The sequence below is a fragment of the Vespula vulgaris genome, chromosome 1 (genome assembly GCF_905475345.1).
Source record: "Vespula vulgaris chromosome 1, iyVesVulg1.1, whole genome shotgun sequence".
Lineage (NCBI taxonomy): Eukaryota > Metazoa > Arthropoda > Insecta > Hymenoptera > Vespidae > Vespula > Vespula vulgaris.
Window position 1 is genome coordinate 16625769 of NC_066586.1, and position 14308 is coordinate 16640076.

General features: G+C 28.4%; 3 protein-coding genes and 1 long non-coding RNA gene across 9 annotated transcripts; 2 read left to right on the top strand and 2 right to left on the bottom strand.

The window, feature by feature from the left end:
- Positions 1 to 531: 531 nt before the first annotated feature.
- LOC127068925 (FMRFamide-related peptides-like) lies at positions 532 to 3040 on the top strand. Its single transcript, XM_051005362.1, has 3 exons — positions 532 to 672; positions 1718 to 2082; positions 2331 to 3040. Exons 1-3 carry the CDS (start codon positions 670 to 672, stop codon positions 2452 to 2454), a joined length of 492 nt encoding a protein of 163 aa, XP_050861319.1. The 5' UTR covers positions 532 to 669; the 3' UTR covers positions 2455 to 3040.
- On the bottom strand, positions 566 to 1845 carry LOC127068930 (uncharacterized). Its single transcript, XR_007783252.1, has 3 exons — positions 1743 to 1845; positions 761 to 812; positions 566 to 662 (listed from the first exon to the last, which is right to left on the bottom strand). It is a non-coding gene; the product is annotated as an uncharacterized LOC127068930 (long non-coding RNA).
- Positions 3041 to 3220: 180 nt separating the features above from the next.
- LOC127063180 (serine-rich adhesin for platelets) lies at positions 3221 to 14292 on the top strand. 6 transcript variants are annotated; one of them, XM_050992614.1, is made up of 14 exons: positions 3221 to 3276; positions 3897 to 3984; positions 4587 to 4756; positions 4865 to 8627; positions 8712 to 8934; positions 9050 to 9202; positions 9284 to 9482; positions 9559 to 9707; positions 10008 to 10317; positions 10421 to 10827; positions 10917 to 11015; positions 11091 to 11393; positions 11483 to 11561; positions 12705 to 14292. In XM_050992614.1, exons 2-14 carry the CDS (start codon positions 3899 to 3901, stop codon positions 12749 to 12751), a joined length of 5988 nt encoding a protein of 1995 aa, XP_050848571.1. In that variant the 5' UTR covers positions 3221 to 3276; positions 3897 to 3898; the 3' UTR covers positions 12752 to 14292. The 6 variants fall into 6 exon arrangements, with proteins under 6 accessions (XP_050848571.1, XP_050848543.1, XP_050848551.1 ...); XM_050992586.1 differs by having other exon boundaries at positions 3228 to 3479; XM_050992594.1 differs by having other exon boundaries at positions 3228 to 3466.
- On the bottom strand, positions 11695 to 13393 carry LOC127063383 (LITAF domain-containing protein). Its single transcript, XM_050993122.1, has 3 exons — positions 13264 to 13393; positions 13024 to 13180; positions 11695 to 12948 (listed from the first exon to the last, which is right to left on the bottom strand). The coding sequence occupies exons 1-3, from the start codon at positions 13376 to 13378 to the stop codon at positions 12843 to 12845; spliced, it is 378 nt and encodes a 125-aa protein (XP_050849079.1). The 5' UTR covers positions 13379 to 13393; the 3' UTR covers positions 11695 to 12842.
- Positions 14293 to 14308: the final 16 nt, after the last annotated feature.

Sequence of the window (14308 nt, forward strand, 5' to 3'; positions counted from 1 at the left end):
CACATACGTCAGAACAAAAGTAAATGTTTAAAGAATCAAAAAGAAACGTAACTCGTCCGGAAATACTACTCCGAATGAAGATACTCGGGACCGTATTAGCAGGGTAAATTTTTTATTAAGCATATAATCGTAAAGAAGAGAGAAAGAAAAAAATGGGAAAAGCTTAGAATACCTGTTACTTCGGCAAAGGCAGTCCTACCTGTTGCACGTTATTCGGGATTCATGAAAGAGTCGTAAGTGCTTCTGCATGGGTACACGTGCATAAACGTGTCGCAGTTTAAATGAAGCATAAAACATAAGGGGAGATGAAATTCTCCTTGTCATTTCTCCTTGGCCGGGTATCCATGTTAGAACCCCGATGATTATTATTTGCCAAGAGTCATAAATAATAAAGGAGATTACGTAGGTCGGTAGCGGTATAATTGAATCAAAATAATGTAGAGGTATCGTGTTGTACGCGTGGCCAATCATAAGTCAGGTGAAGCTATCTCCTCTCCAGCGCAGCAGGGCGGTTTGGTGGCTGCGCCGAGGGTATATCCCTATATAAAGAGTGTCATCCCTATACCAGGACGCTCATTCTAACAACAACCACCAACAGGTCACAACATCTCAAACAGATATACTTTACTTTTACTGTTCTTTTCGAGGACTTTCCTTTCGATCTGCAACATGGTAAGTCGTTATATTCTTCTCGCAAGCTCATTTCTTGTTTAAATAATTTATCTTTTTTAATTAAAATTTATATCGTTTCCTCTCGTACATTTTCGTTCTTTCAATCAGCTCCGATAGTTATGGTGTAGCAGCAAATTTACCTTAAAATATAAAAGAGATTTTAATATATTTGTCTGATAATGTTTTCAATATTATTTTTTATGTTTATTTATTCAATAATTATATTTGCTTAAATACGATCTAAAATTTTATTATATAGTGTTTACATACATATAGTGTATTTTATTATATAGTATTTTATATATATAGCGACTAGTTTATAGGCTGTTTAGATCCGATTTCATGTCATTAAATATATGGATATGGGGGTGCGTGCGTACGTGTCTGCTAGTAATTAATAATAGAAATTAACCGTAACAAGATACATTTACGTAGTTTACTGCTAAGCTAAAATATCGTTTCATATATACTTTTTATCTATTTTTTTCATAAACAATTTTTATTACAACGAGTTTTAATTATTTAACACAATCGTTGATTATTATTTTAATAACTGAATTTATCGAAAGTTATTTAATAAATGATAATAACAATTGATGTTCGTATGTATATTCAGTAAAGTTAGAGAGAATATATTGTTTTATTCACTATGAACAAGTTTTGATCGAATTGCTAAAGTAGGTCCCAAGAGATTGCAACGATAGAAGAGAATATATAGGCTTACGTCCATTTTGTATTTCGCGGAAGATAAAAGGATCTGTTATCAAATAAATTAAAGAAGTATAAAAAAAAGTAAATAGAAAAATACATTTGATTGTGATAATACGAAAACAAGTACGAATTCATACGAACATCGAGGAGAACCTTTTCTAACTTGTTTGAGAATTGAACTTTCACGAACTCGTGCAATAAATGAACGCTATCGTATTTTATCCTCGTCTTACTTTTCCTATAAACAAATTCAAAGTTTTAAACAGAGTTTGCGATATGAAACATGGACGAGTAAAGTTAATACTTTTAAACATGTAAAATATTTCTATTACAGAGATCTCTTTTATCGATATACATACTAATTTGTATATGCTTCAAATGTATGGTATCTTCTTCGCTTGTAACCTCCCTTGATGGCGATAAATTAAATGAATTTGAGTATATCTTAAAAAGACAAAGAGTCGATAATTCTGAAGGACAGGATTCGAAAGAACGTCGAAGTAATATGGGCTCGTCCTTCATAAGATTCGGCCGTAGTCAATCTGAAAATGGTATAGACACTGAAACGGAAGAAGTGAAAGTTGATAGACATCCACGGTGGAAATCGCCGGATATTGTTATTCGATTTGGTCGGTCGGATATAAAAAATGTTCAGCCTGGTCAATTCTACGAAGAAGCAAATACTTTGAATGTTATCAGGTAACAATTAATGATGCATAATGAATGATACAAATGAAAAAATATATTTGTTTTAACTAAACTTTATAATTCAAAAGTGATATTTAATTAAAGATATAAAAATAATAGAAAGAAAATTTGATGTTGTTAGATAATTCGATTTAATTTATTTTTCTAATAACAGTTAGTTTTATTAAAATAATCATTTTTTCATTTGAAGATATATAATAATTCATAAATGAAATTCTTTTTTCTTTCTTTTTAACCAGGAACGAATTATATTCTATATGCTCGGATATGTTAGTGGCTGCAACGAGTGGTAACAAGGATGAACGATCTTACATACCAAGGATATTACGCTTTTGTAATACGATAGGAGAACGAATAAATTGAAGCATCTACGTACATACATATAAATACATACATACATACATATATACATAAGTGCGATACTATATACCGATATTACGCGACTTCTATGCAATTTTGCGGCAAAAACTCGAAAAAATTCATAGCTAAACGAACTTATAATTTTTAATGTAAACGATTAAATCAATTCAACACGATTATTTTGTTATTAATTTTCAGAAAGATTTGGCAAATACCTTAGATCGAATTAATTTATAGGTTAATTATTTCTTTGAAGAAGTTGTATCAATGAATATTTTCAGATTTTATGTACACCTTTGAGATTTTTAATAGAAATTATTTTATATATATTTCATTGCGATTATTAAATAATAAGTTAACATGTGTTACAAAATAAAAAAATATTTAACGTAATTGTTGTATTAAATGCACTCAATATGTATAATGAAGTCTATTTCAATTATCGCGCGTTCTCATTAATACTCTGGTAATGTTACCTTTCCTCGATAGGAAGCGCTGATTGTATATTCTGCAGAACATTTAGTTGCTTTTAAAATTTAAATTATTTAGTATATTGTTATTATTTATTATTGATATTGATAAATTTGAATGAATTAGTAATGCCAAATTAATATAGATTATTTTTTTTAGTAAAATAATTGTATTTTCAATCTTAAATCTTACATAAATATAGAAAAGATCATTAACCAATCAGATCGCTTTTAAAAATTCCTTTACTAAGTTTTCATATAACACGGTAAATGTGATACGTTAGTCTATGTTTGCTTCGATCAATGGTCAGAGCATGGTACTTCATTTTCGTGGCATAATAAACAATCGTAGCAAGTGGGTTCGAGAAATAGACAGTGTATACTTATCGAGTTTCCGTATCATTAAATTTTGGTTTTAATAAAAATATAAAGGAGTGATTAATTTTTAATATATATATATACACGCGTATACATATATATATCTATATATCTATATGGCTATGTACATATAAAAATAGCGTACAAGATGAATCCATCGATTTTTTGTAATCCTTTTAAGTACTGTTATAAAATAGTACTTGTTATTTGCTTTGCTAGTACTTTCCATTGTTTACTTACAATTGTGCAAACAATGTGATTGTTACACTTTTTTGTTTTTTTTTTTAATCATTTAAAAGTACTTCAATTTTGTTCACAAAGAAATGTGTTCGCTGATATATATATATAAAAATGTGTATTTTTAAGAATTTAAATATTACTAGCTAGTTCATATATATATATATTTATATATATACATACATATATATATTTATATATATACACACACACATTATATTACGATAATCTTAATTTATAAATATATATATATATATATACATACACATATATATATGCACATATATCTCTCGGTATAACTCGAACTGATTAACATACGGAATTGTAATTCGTGCTTGTAAACTCGTGCTGTGAATTTAGAAATGGTTTTAAGTCGAAATGATAAGAGAAAAAGGAAGGAAGGTGATCTGGTTGATCTCATGGAGCCCGTTTCAGAATCGCCGAAAAGGTAAAATTAAAATATTCCTTTTTTTTTTCCTCGAAAAAAAAAATTTTTTGTTTAGATGTTGTATAATTGCCCCTCAAAAAAAAAAAGAAAAAGAAAAGGTTTTTTTTTATCTATTGCCAGTCTAATTTACATATGTTACATAGTATCGCGAATATAATATCGAATATATTTGCATTGCATTTATAATTAAACAGGTAGCAGTAATCAAGATACAAGTTCAAAAGTGTCTATATTTAAAATAGAATCATCCTACATTTCTATCGAACGACAGCATTGGCCGGCAAGTGTTAAAAATTTAAACTTTATTTTGTATAATTGATTTTGCATGTAGTTTCATCCTTCAAAAACAATATACCATACGAAGTAATTTAGGATTATGTATCGTACATGCATTATAGTAATAAAAAAGAATATCATGAATTTCTATTTATCATAATAGATACATCATAACAAATCATTGTGTTCACAGTAAAATATTTTCTTGACCTATTTATTATATAATGAATTTTATAAAACATTATTTATTATTTGTACAGAATTTTAAATCTTCAACATCATAAACTACATGAGAATATATAATAGTTAATAATCTTTTATTTCAGAGCTAAAGTTCATGCACAAAGGAAATTTGCACAAGGTGCCACAACAGTTTTTAATCTACCGCCCACACCTATAAAGGATAAAGAAAAAGCTAAGCCTGCTGTTATAACAGAATTGATTACTCATAAACGCCCTAATACAGAAGACTTTTTAACATTTCTGTGTTTTCGAGGTATTTTTATTATATTTTAGATATCTTTTTACTAAACAATATTCTTTACTAAATTCTGAATTATTAATATTCATTTATAAATTAGATATATTTTATATTTTTATTCAGGAACGTCACTTTTACCACCGAGTCTAAATTTTTTTAATATTGGAACCAAAAAGGAAAAACAAACCTCTAAATTTTCATCTAATGTAACAGGAAAGACTACAACTTCAACTACTGTAGTAACAGAACAAAAATCTGATTTATTAAATCAAAAAAATATTAATAAAGTAAAAGCTCTTGTAACGGAAAAAAAAGATGTGCCTAATGAAATTCAGAAAAATGTTAACAAATTTAAAACTACAGCATGTACAGTTCAAGCACTGAAGAAAAAATATCAAGAACAACGTCTTGCAAAACAGAGGATTAAAAGAAAATTTAAAAGTTCTTGTATAATACGCACAAGATCGTGTTCAGAACGAGCTGTATTGAAACCAGGAAGTACACTGACTTCTAACAAATTTCTTACCAAATTTGAGAGTAAAAGACACAGCTTAAGAAGCAGCTCTCTCATAAATAAATCTAAGAAGGAATCTCCTAGAACCAAACCTGTTTTAGTAAAGCCAAAGAGGAAAATTCTCATAAAAGAGAGAAATAGTGATACATCTAATCAAGATTCAATGAATGATGAAGAAGAATTATCTTTAGAAAAATCGATTTCACATATAAAACGTTCAATGCAAAAACCAGTACAAAAAAGTATATGTACTAGGAGTAAAACAGAAATGCGAAGAGTAACTCGATCTCATAGCCAGCGAACATCTCCAAAAGATCTTTCGCGTAGACCTACGAGAAAGACAAAAGAAGCAGCAGCAGTATATATGGAAATTCTTGGAAGAAAGTTAGTGAGTCCTGATTTAGATAATGACGATAATCTTTCTGTTGACAGTTTTCCAGAATTACCAAATGCTCGTAAAATAGCACAAACAGAAAATGAAATTAAAGCTAAAATCAAACAGTCAACAAATAAATCTACTGGAAAAACTAAAGATACAAGATCCACTGCTCCTACTAATATGACTAAACGCTCGGATAAAGATGTATCTAATAAAATTGCTCTTAAAAATAAAAGATTAGTAAAAGTGCAAAAATATTCTGAAACAGAAAGCGATGAAGAGTCAGAGAAGTCTGTTGAAACTAATAATGCAAGACCTATTACCAGACAAAGTTTAGGTAAATTAAATAAACCTATAAGTCGTAGTCTTAGATCTTCTTCTAAAAATTTAGTTACAAAATTAGAGTCTCAAAATAATACAAGTTCTAAAATAAAAAATCAAAATTTAGCGAAATCTAATAAAGATAAATTAGCACTAAAACGTAAACGTAATCAAAGTGCTAGTAAAGAATTAACAAATAAACCAAATGAATCTAATCAAAAAGATGTAAAAAAGAATAGTAATGAAGACAATTCTGGTTCGGATGAAGAAACATTAGGAATGATTTTGAATAAATTAAGAAAGAAAAAGACCTGTAGTAATGAAGATAAATTAAGTATTAGTACTTCTGAAAAAATGAAAGAAAGTAATGAATGTTGTACAAAGATGTGTGGTACTAAATTAGATTTATCTAAAATATCAGATGATGAGGAATCATTTCGTGGATTTACTAAGAAAGCAATTTCAACGGTGTTAAATTCATGTCATACACACGCAAGCGCAAATCTTCTCGTCACCGAAGAAGACAATGGTAATTCAGATACGCTTAAAACACAAAATGCATCGCGTGATGAAAATTCATTGCTGGTACAAAAAAACAATGTTTCAAGAAACAGTACTTCTTCGCCAATTACAACTATACAAGAGCAGGAAACTGCATCAGATTTACCTACTTCAGTTCAATTACAGATACCAATGTTACAAAAGACAAAAGAAAATCAATGTAATCATGAAAATATGCAATCTAAAAATATTGTTGATATACCTTTGTCGACTTTGCACATGAGAAAAGAAAGAGTCAATATGTCTACTGAACAAATTGAAAAGTGGCTAAATGAAAGTTCACTAGCCAAGGAAGAAAGTAAATTAGAAATGGAAAATATTCCTAGTTTTAAATATAATGAACCTATTATTAATACAGATAAATTAAAAACTGATGTTTCACATTTATCTATACCGACCAAAATTCAACATTTAGTAAGACCCGTTAACGTAACACTTTCCAAATTAGCTGATAAAGCAAGTTCAAAGGATCATTTAATACTACAGGAAAAACATACTTCTTCATTCTTATTGGATTCTCAACTTATGGACCTTAAATATCAAAATATTCAAAATAATAAGATTAAATTAGATAATAATATGAAAGATATCATTAAAGAAGATAATTCTAAATTACATAAAGCTCCATCTTTTGGAGGATATAGTGGGAAAGCTTCCAAATCAGATCTCACTTTAATAGAGTCTACTCTTAATAATTCTACAGAGAAAAAATCACAAGGAGAAAAAAAATCCATATTTCAAGCACGAAAAGGATTTTTACCTAAGATTAAAGAAAGAAAAGTTACGACTAATTCCAATGCATTTTCTCCTGAAAATGAGAGTAGTGTTTATGCATTTGAAAGTGATACTGAAGTACCTGTTAATACACCTTTCAGAAGAAAATTCCGTGATTGTTCTAAGTCATCTATGGATATGACTATATCAGAACAAAAAATGTATGAAACAACAGAGGAAATTACAAAAAATCATCTTAATGTATTAAAAGATCAAGATGAAGTTGTTAGTCCTAGTATAATTGCTACCACCAACACTGTCACTACTAATATTGTTAGTACTACAACAAATAGTACTCCTACATGTAGTACTACTACTACTACAACAAATAGTACTCCTACATGTAGTACTATTACTACAACAAATAGTACTCCTACATGTAGTACTATTACTACAACAAATAGTACTCCTACATGTAGTACTACTACTACCTCATGTAGTACTACTACTGCCTCATGTAGTAATACTACTGCTTCATGTAGTACTACTACTGCCTCATGTAGTACTGCAGTCACAAATACTACAATGGAACTTGAAAATAATGAAATAAAAAATAAACCAAATTCATCATTAAACATAAACAATCTTGAACTGCCTCAAAATTTTGTAAATTTGACTAATGTACAAGTTCTATCTCTCGATAAATTGACCACTTCTTGGAGTGATGTAAATTGTAGTACTTCAATAGCCGTTCAAGTTAATTTTGATGACTGTGTGCAAAAACAAGAGCAAGAAGAAACAAATGTGACTCAACAGAAAAGCATGGAGATATCTACTCAGACTGACATTAGTAATATGAACAATGACAATGATGGTCAGTTGTTTTACATTCCATTGCAAGCAGTTACAAGAGCTGGTCCCAACTTGATTCCAAGTCAGCAATTAATACAAGGTGTCGCTGTTAAATTAGGTACAGAAGGACCAACTGGACCTAATCAAAGAGTTCTTCTACGTGCAAAATTAGTTACTAAACCACCTCTATCGATCGCTCGTTGTCCTCCTGTAGGAACGGTACAACCAACAACTCGTACAACACAAAATTCCACCACATTAACAACAGAAGGTCCAACTCAATCTACGTCATCGACTGAATCAAATACTGCATCAAACGTTGCATCAAACATTACATCAAATACTACTAATTTAATAATGGCTCCAACTATTGTTACCTCTGAATTTTCTATACCTTCGCCAACAAAATCGCAAGATGTAGTATCAGGGACAAATAAACAAAATAATACAACAAAGTTGAACAATAGTACAGAAAAAATCGTGAAATTGCCAAAAAGTCAAAGAGAAAGAAAATCATCTGTAGACTCTACTAAAATAGGCAGGAGGTAAAATAATGTATTAACATCCATTTTATTTTGATTATTTTATATTATATGATCCATGTTCTTATAAGTATTAATAATCTTTAGATCTCAAGCAAAATCACGACAAAGGGGATCTGACGTTTCTTCCGTAACTAACAGTACACTTTCAAGTGGAAGAATTTCAAGTAGCGATGCATGTCTAGTAGAAGCACCAACGTTTCATCCATCAGAAAAAGATTTTCAGGATCCCTTGGAATATATTGATAAAATTAGACCTGCTGTTGAAAAGTTTGGAATTTGCAGAGTTATTCCACCTCCTAATTTTAAGGTAATCTCAATACTAACTGTGTATACAATTTGTTATATATTTATTAAATATAAATGAAAGTGAGGGTGTTGTTATAAATAATATAATAATTGAATTAAAATATTTATTATTGTAGCCAGAATGTAAAGTAGCCGACGATATGCGATTTACTGCATACAATCAATATGTACATCGCATGCTTCATAGATGGGGTCCTAATGTGAAAGAAATGATGGCTATAAAAAAGTATTTAGCAACACAAAGCATAACGCTTACTCGTTCACCATGGGTAAAAAATATTTTTTATTTACTTTACGTTAAAAAAGAAAAAGTTTCACCCATATATACGTATTTTCCTACTTTTATTCAGATTGGTGGCATGGAAGTTGATTTGCCACATCTATATCAAACAGTTCAAAGTTTAGGTGGTTTAAAAGAAGTTATTGAAAAGAAAAAATGGCAAAAGGTAGCAGATGGAATGAAAATACCGAAATCTGCGCAGGATCGTGTCACTAAATTAGATGATGTTTATTGTAAATATTTATTGCCATATGATACATTGTCACCAGGTATAATTATAACATATTATCATTTTTATATATAATTCTATTTAAATATACACATTATAAATTATTGTTTTCACAGAGGAACGAAGTAAATTATTCGATGAAGTTGAAGCTGAATGGTTAAAAAGAGAAAATAAAACATTGCAAATGCAAGATACATCTGCAACTGATAATGAAGATGAAGAAGATGATGACACCTCAGATGAAATTGAGGAGTGCATCGTGAAAGTACGATCGAAGTAGATAATTATATTGTTTTAATTGTTTAATTATCAAAATCACAAAGTATATGGCAAAGTTGCAATATGAGATCACAATATATTAAGATTTTGTTATAAAAATTATTTGATTTTTTTTATTACTTTTATTTTTATACACTAAATCTCTAATTATCAGTTAAGTAAAATGTTATTTATATTTTTTGTGTTATTTATTTTTATAATAATAATATCACAAAGTGATATAAATTATATATATATGTATATATATATAACATTGCTTTTATTATATTTTAAATATATATTAAAGGGCAGGAATATGCCTCTGAATGCCTACTACCGAATTGCACGAAATACTCTACGCATGTGGTTCGGGGAAAACCGCCGTTCTAGAAACGAGTCTGAAGGAGCATCTGCGAATGAAGTTGAATCTGCATTTTGGAAACATGTAACAGAAAGAAAGCGTCACGTCTGCGTGCATGCAGCAAGCATTGATTCAAGCGGTCGTGGTTTTGGTTTTTCTGTTGCCAAAAATAGTCCATTTGCAAAACATCCATGGAATCTCAAAGTTCTTACCAACAATGCAGGATCGGTATTAAGAGCTTTAGGACCATTAATGGGTAAGGAATAAAACTATTATTTAATATATATGCTTATAATTATTTTGATACAATATATGTGTGTGTGTGTGTGTGTGTGTACATATATAATTTTATTTTTTAGGTGTAACTGTACCAACGTTACATGTTGGTATGTTATTTACTGCTTGTTGCTGGTATCGCGATCCTCATGGCCTTCCATGGATCGAGTATTTGCATACAGGTGCTAAAAAAATATGGTATGGTATACCAGACGAACACAATAATAATTTCAAGGAAGCTTTAACAAAAATGTTACCACAATATTGTAAAAACAAAACGATATGGTTACCCTCCGACACTGCTATGGTACCACCAGAATTATTAGTTAGCAATGGTGTATCTTTGTGTCAGACAGTTCAAGAGCCTGGACAATTTATTATTGTATTTCCAAAAGCATTTACATCCAGTATATGTACAGGATATGTGGTATCAGAAAGTGTTTACTTTGCACAACCCTCTTGGTTAGAAACTGCGGAACAAGTATTCAAAGTATGCATTAGAATACGTCTGTATGTGTGTGTGTGTGTTTTGTTAGTAATTTGTGATATTTATATACTAATATATGCAATTTATTCCAGGATATACAGGACAGTTGTGAGCCCTCAATTTTTTCATTTGAAAGATTATTATTTAATATTATTAATGATTCACGATCTAATATAGATATATTGAAACAAGTAAGAATTATAGTTTTTATATAATATGCATTCTTTACAAATGTATATATTTTTTAAATAAATTTCGCACTTTAGATTTTACCAAGTGTTATAAAGATTCGTGAAAGAGAAATTGATCATCGCAAGCAATTAAAATGTTTGGGTCTCACCAATAAAGAAAGATTACCCTTACCTACTTGTGGTAAACGTGGAAAAGGGAGAAAGGTGAAAGAAGATGATGGAGATTTTGAATGTGAAACTTGTAGAGCAAATTTATTTGTATCCTTGGTAAATAATTCACAAGATGATAGTGTTTATTGTTTAGTACACGCGTTACAATTGCTTACCAAAAATAAATCAATTTTAAAAAGCTGTACATTAATGTACACATATAGTGAGGTAAATATATATTATATTTTTTATCCAGTTTAACTTTTATTTATATATAATTAATATTGTAAATATTATTTCTCTCTTTCTATATTTAGATCGAGTTGGATGAGTTAATTCATAAATTGGAGGATAAAATTGAAGCCAAATCTAAGAAAATTAATCAAATTAAACAAAGTAAATAAAACATTAATCTTGCTTATTTAATTACTGAAAGCATGTAGGTGATAATTACTTATCAATCTCTGTTGAAATAACAATCTTGTTGTTCGACAAGGAAATGTTCGACAATAGAATAGTCTATATAAAATATGTTAAAAAAATAATTTATGTCAAAGTACAGTTAGAAGATTCAGGAGGAAGAGGTACAAGAAAAATACAACAGTATGATTATTAGTTGACATTGATAAGTATTAAAATAAGTTTCATTTTTAGTATACTCTGTTTATTAGAGTTCTATATATTTAATGCTTTAGGCATCAGTCCATGTCTGTGTACATTAATCTTCTGCTTCAATGTTTATAATAATTATCAAAATCTCTGTTACCCCCTGCAGGGTCTTTGTACTGCAAATTATAAATAAAGTATGTCCTTATTCCTACTGTGTACAAAAATATTTGTTTTTGTTAAATTGTATTTCTATTATTCATTGTATTACTACCTAATTTCAAACTTTATTTTCATTGAAGAAAAAAAATTCAAATAGTGTAAATTTTAAGAAATGTTAAGATTCTTTGAATATATATAATATTTAATCATATATATATATATATATATATATATATATATATATATATAACTCTTAAATTTATTTTTTATGAAAAAAATAATTGTGCATAAAGCTTTCATCTTATATACCGTGTATATTAAAAATAACGTTACAATACATATATTTGTTATTATACAAGTTTCTTTAATACTAATATATTAGTATTAAAATTCGATTCAATATGACAAAGTTTAAATATTATAAAAAATTAAAGGCTAAATTTGTTGAAATAGAGCACTTATTTCAACAAATGCCTTATTTGAAGCAGCCTATATTTTACTTTATTAAGTGAGCATTAAATATAAGTGCTCATAATGATAAACAAATAGCTTATAAAAAAAATAATATACTTTAATAAACTTCATCAAAATAGATTTTAACTGTATTCTTTTATATAAATATGCAATGTTTTCTTTTATATAATTCCATATGAGATACTTTTAACCGATAATAAATAGAATTAATAGAGAAGAAAACATTTCATTTGTAATTGTTAAACATTTTGCTGTAGCTTGGAAAAAACTTAATATTATTTACATTTTATCTTTCAGATCCTGAAGATTCTACACACTCATATACACGTAAGATAAGAAGATAAAATTAATGGGATTTCGTATTAGATATAAATAATATTATACATTGAAATTCCAAGTAAAAATTTCAAGTCTTTGTTTTTGATAATCTTTGATTCATCTTCGATAACGTCCGAGATAAGCTTTGCAATTTGGACAGGTATGATGTACGTCCATACATTCGTCAATACAGCAAGGAATTAAACAGCAACCAAACCAACAACTGGAAAAAATATTCAGTCATATATGATTTATTTTATTTTCCTTGTAGATCAAATAACATTTTAAATATACATACCCAAGTAAAGCTATTACAACTCCAGAAATATAAGCAATCATGCCAGGTTCTGTTTTCGTTGTAGATTCGATTTCAGCTTGACAATGTGGACAAATTGTATGAGTTGGTCCCGGTCCCATAGGAACAATAGTAGTTACAATAGTTGGTCCTTGTGCATCTGTATTAACAAAATTATTTATTATGACGTATTTATGTTAAAAAATATATAATATGGAATTAAATGATTATATTCAAACTCACAGATATCAGCAGATGTAAATGGACTAGCAGGTGGAACACCTCCTACAGTTTGACTATAAGATGGAGGTGCGTATGGTGGAGGTTCGTATGGTGGTGGTGGAGTATTTTTGTTCATTTTGTACTAGATTAACTATATATAATTTATATTACTATATGTGATATATATTAATTATATATATATATAAAAGAAAATATTAAGACAATATCAAAAATGCACGAAAATTTATTTTCATAAAAAAAAGAAATAATTTTAGATCTATTTAGAGACAAAAAGAAAATATTTACATTTTAATTTAACTATATCTTACATTCTATTTTGAGTCAATTAATATAAAAAAGCTAAATATCATAGGCATGGAACATATGTCATTTTATGTTGTTTTTGATATTCTCAGTTACATAATGCTAAAACTAGATATGATAACATTGTATAGACATTACATTAAGTCTAAATTTTTATAGTCAGTTTCTACGAAATTTGTATAAATCAAGGTTTTTAAAAACACGAATTATTATAAGCAGCAAATAGAAAGGAAAAAAATTGCATATTATTAATTTCGATTATTTCGTAATTTCTTTAATAATATGACAATATTTTTTGAATAAAATTCGTAATATATATTCAAACAAGAGAGGACATGTAAAAATCGTCATTTTTTAATCGAAATTACAATAAGGAAGATAATAAAATATTATTAACAAGTGTCAACGCCCAAAATTTCATACACCGACATAAATCACATTAACATGTGTAGTTACCACACTTGTGTAATAACAAGCATATGAGTAATCAGTTATTTTTAGAAGAAGTATTACCGCTAATTTTTTCAAACTTCTACACTATACGTAATTACAAGTACTTATTAAATTCTTTTTCTGCATATTACAAAATCTTAATAATAACAAACTATGTGATTAAATATTTAATGAAATTTCATTCACATTTATACATTTCAAAGTTCTCAAAAATTTATTCTAGGTCGATCTATTTGCAAATATTAACATACATCAAATCATACGAATAAATAATATAAATCTATTACTT

Excerpts from the sequence above, each read along its gene's own strand:
- LOC127068925 (XM_051005362.1), top strand. Across the intron at positions 2,083-2,330 it reads AATACTTTGAATGTTATCAG|GAACGAATTATATTCTATAT; the intron begins GTAACAATTAAT and ends CTTTTTAACCAG.
- LOC127063180 (XM_050992579.1), top strand. The coding sequence starts at position 3,236 with ATGGTACTTCATTTTCGTGGCATAATAAACAATCGTAGCAAGTGGGTT. Across the intron at positions 10,318-10,420 it reads AGCTTTAGGACCATTAATGG|GTGTAACTGTACCAACGTTA; the intron begins GTAAGGAATAAA and ends TTTATTTTTTAG. Across the intron at positions 10,828-10,916 it reads CTGCGGAACAAGTATTCAAA|GATATACAGGACAGTTGTGA; the intron begins GTATGCATTAGA and ends AATTTATTCCAG.
- LOC127063383 (XM_050993122.1), bottom strand. The coding sequence starts at position 13,378 with ATGAACAAAAATACTCCACCACCACCATACGAACCTCCACCATACGCA. Across the intron at positions 13,181-13,263 it reads ATTTACATCTGCTGATATCT|ATGCACAAGGACCAACTATT; the intron begins GTGAGTTTGAAT and ends TTGTTAATACAG. Across the intron at positions 12,949-13,023 it reads GTTGTAATAGCTTTACTTGG|TTGTTGGTTTGGTTGCTGTT; the intron begins GTATGTATATTT and ends TATTTTTTCCAG.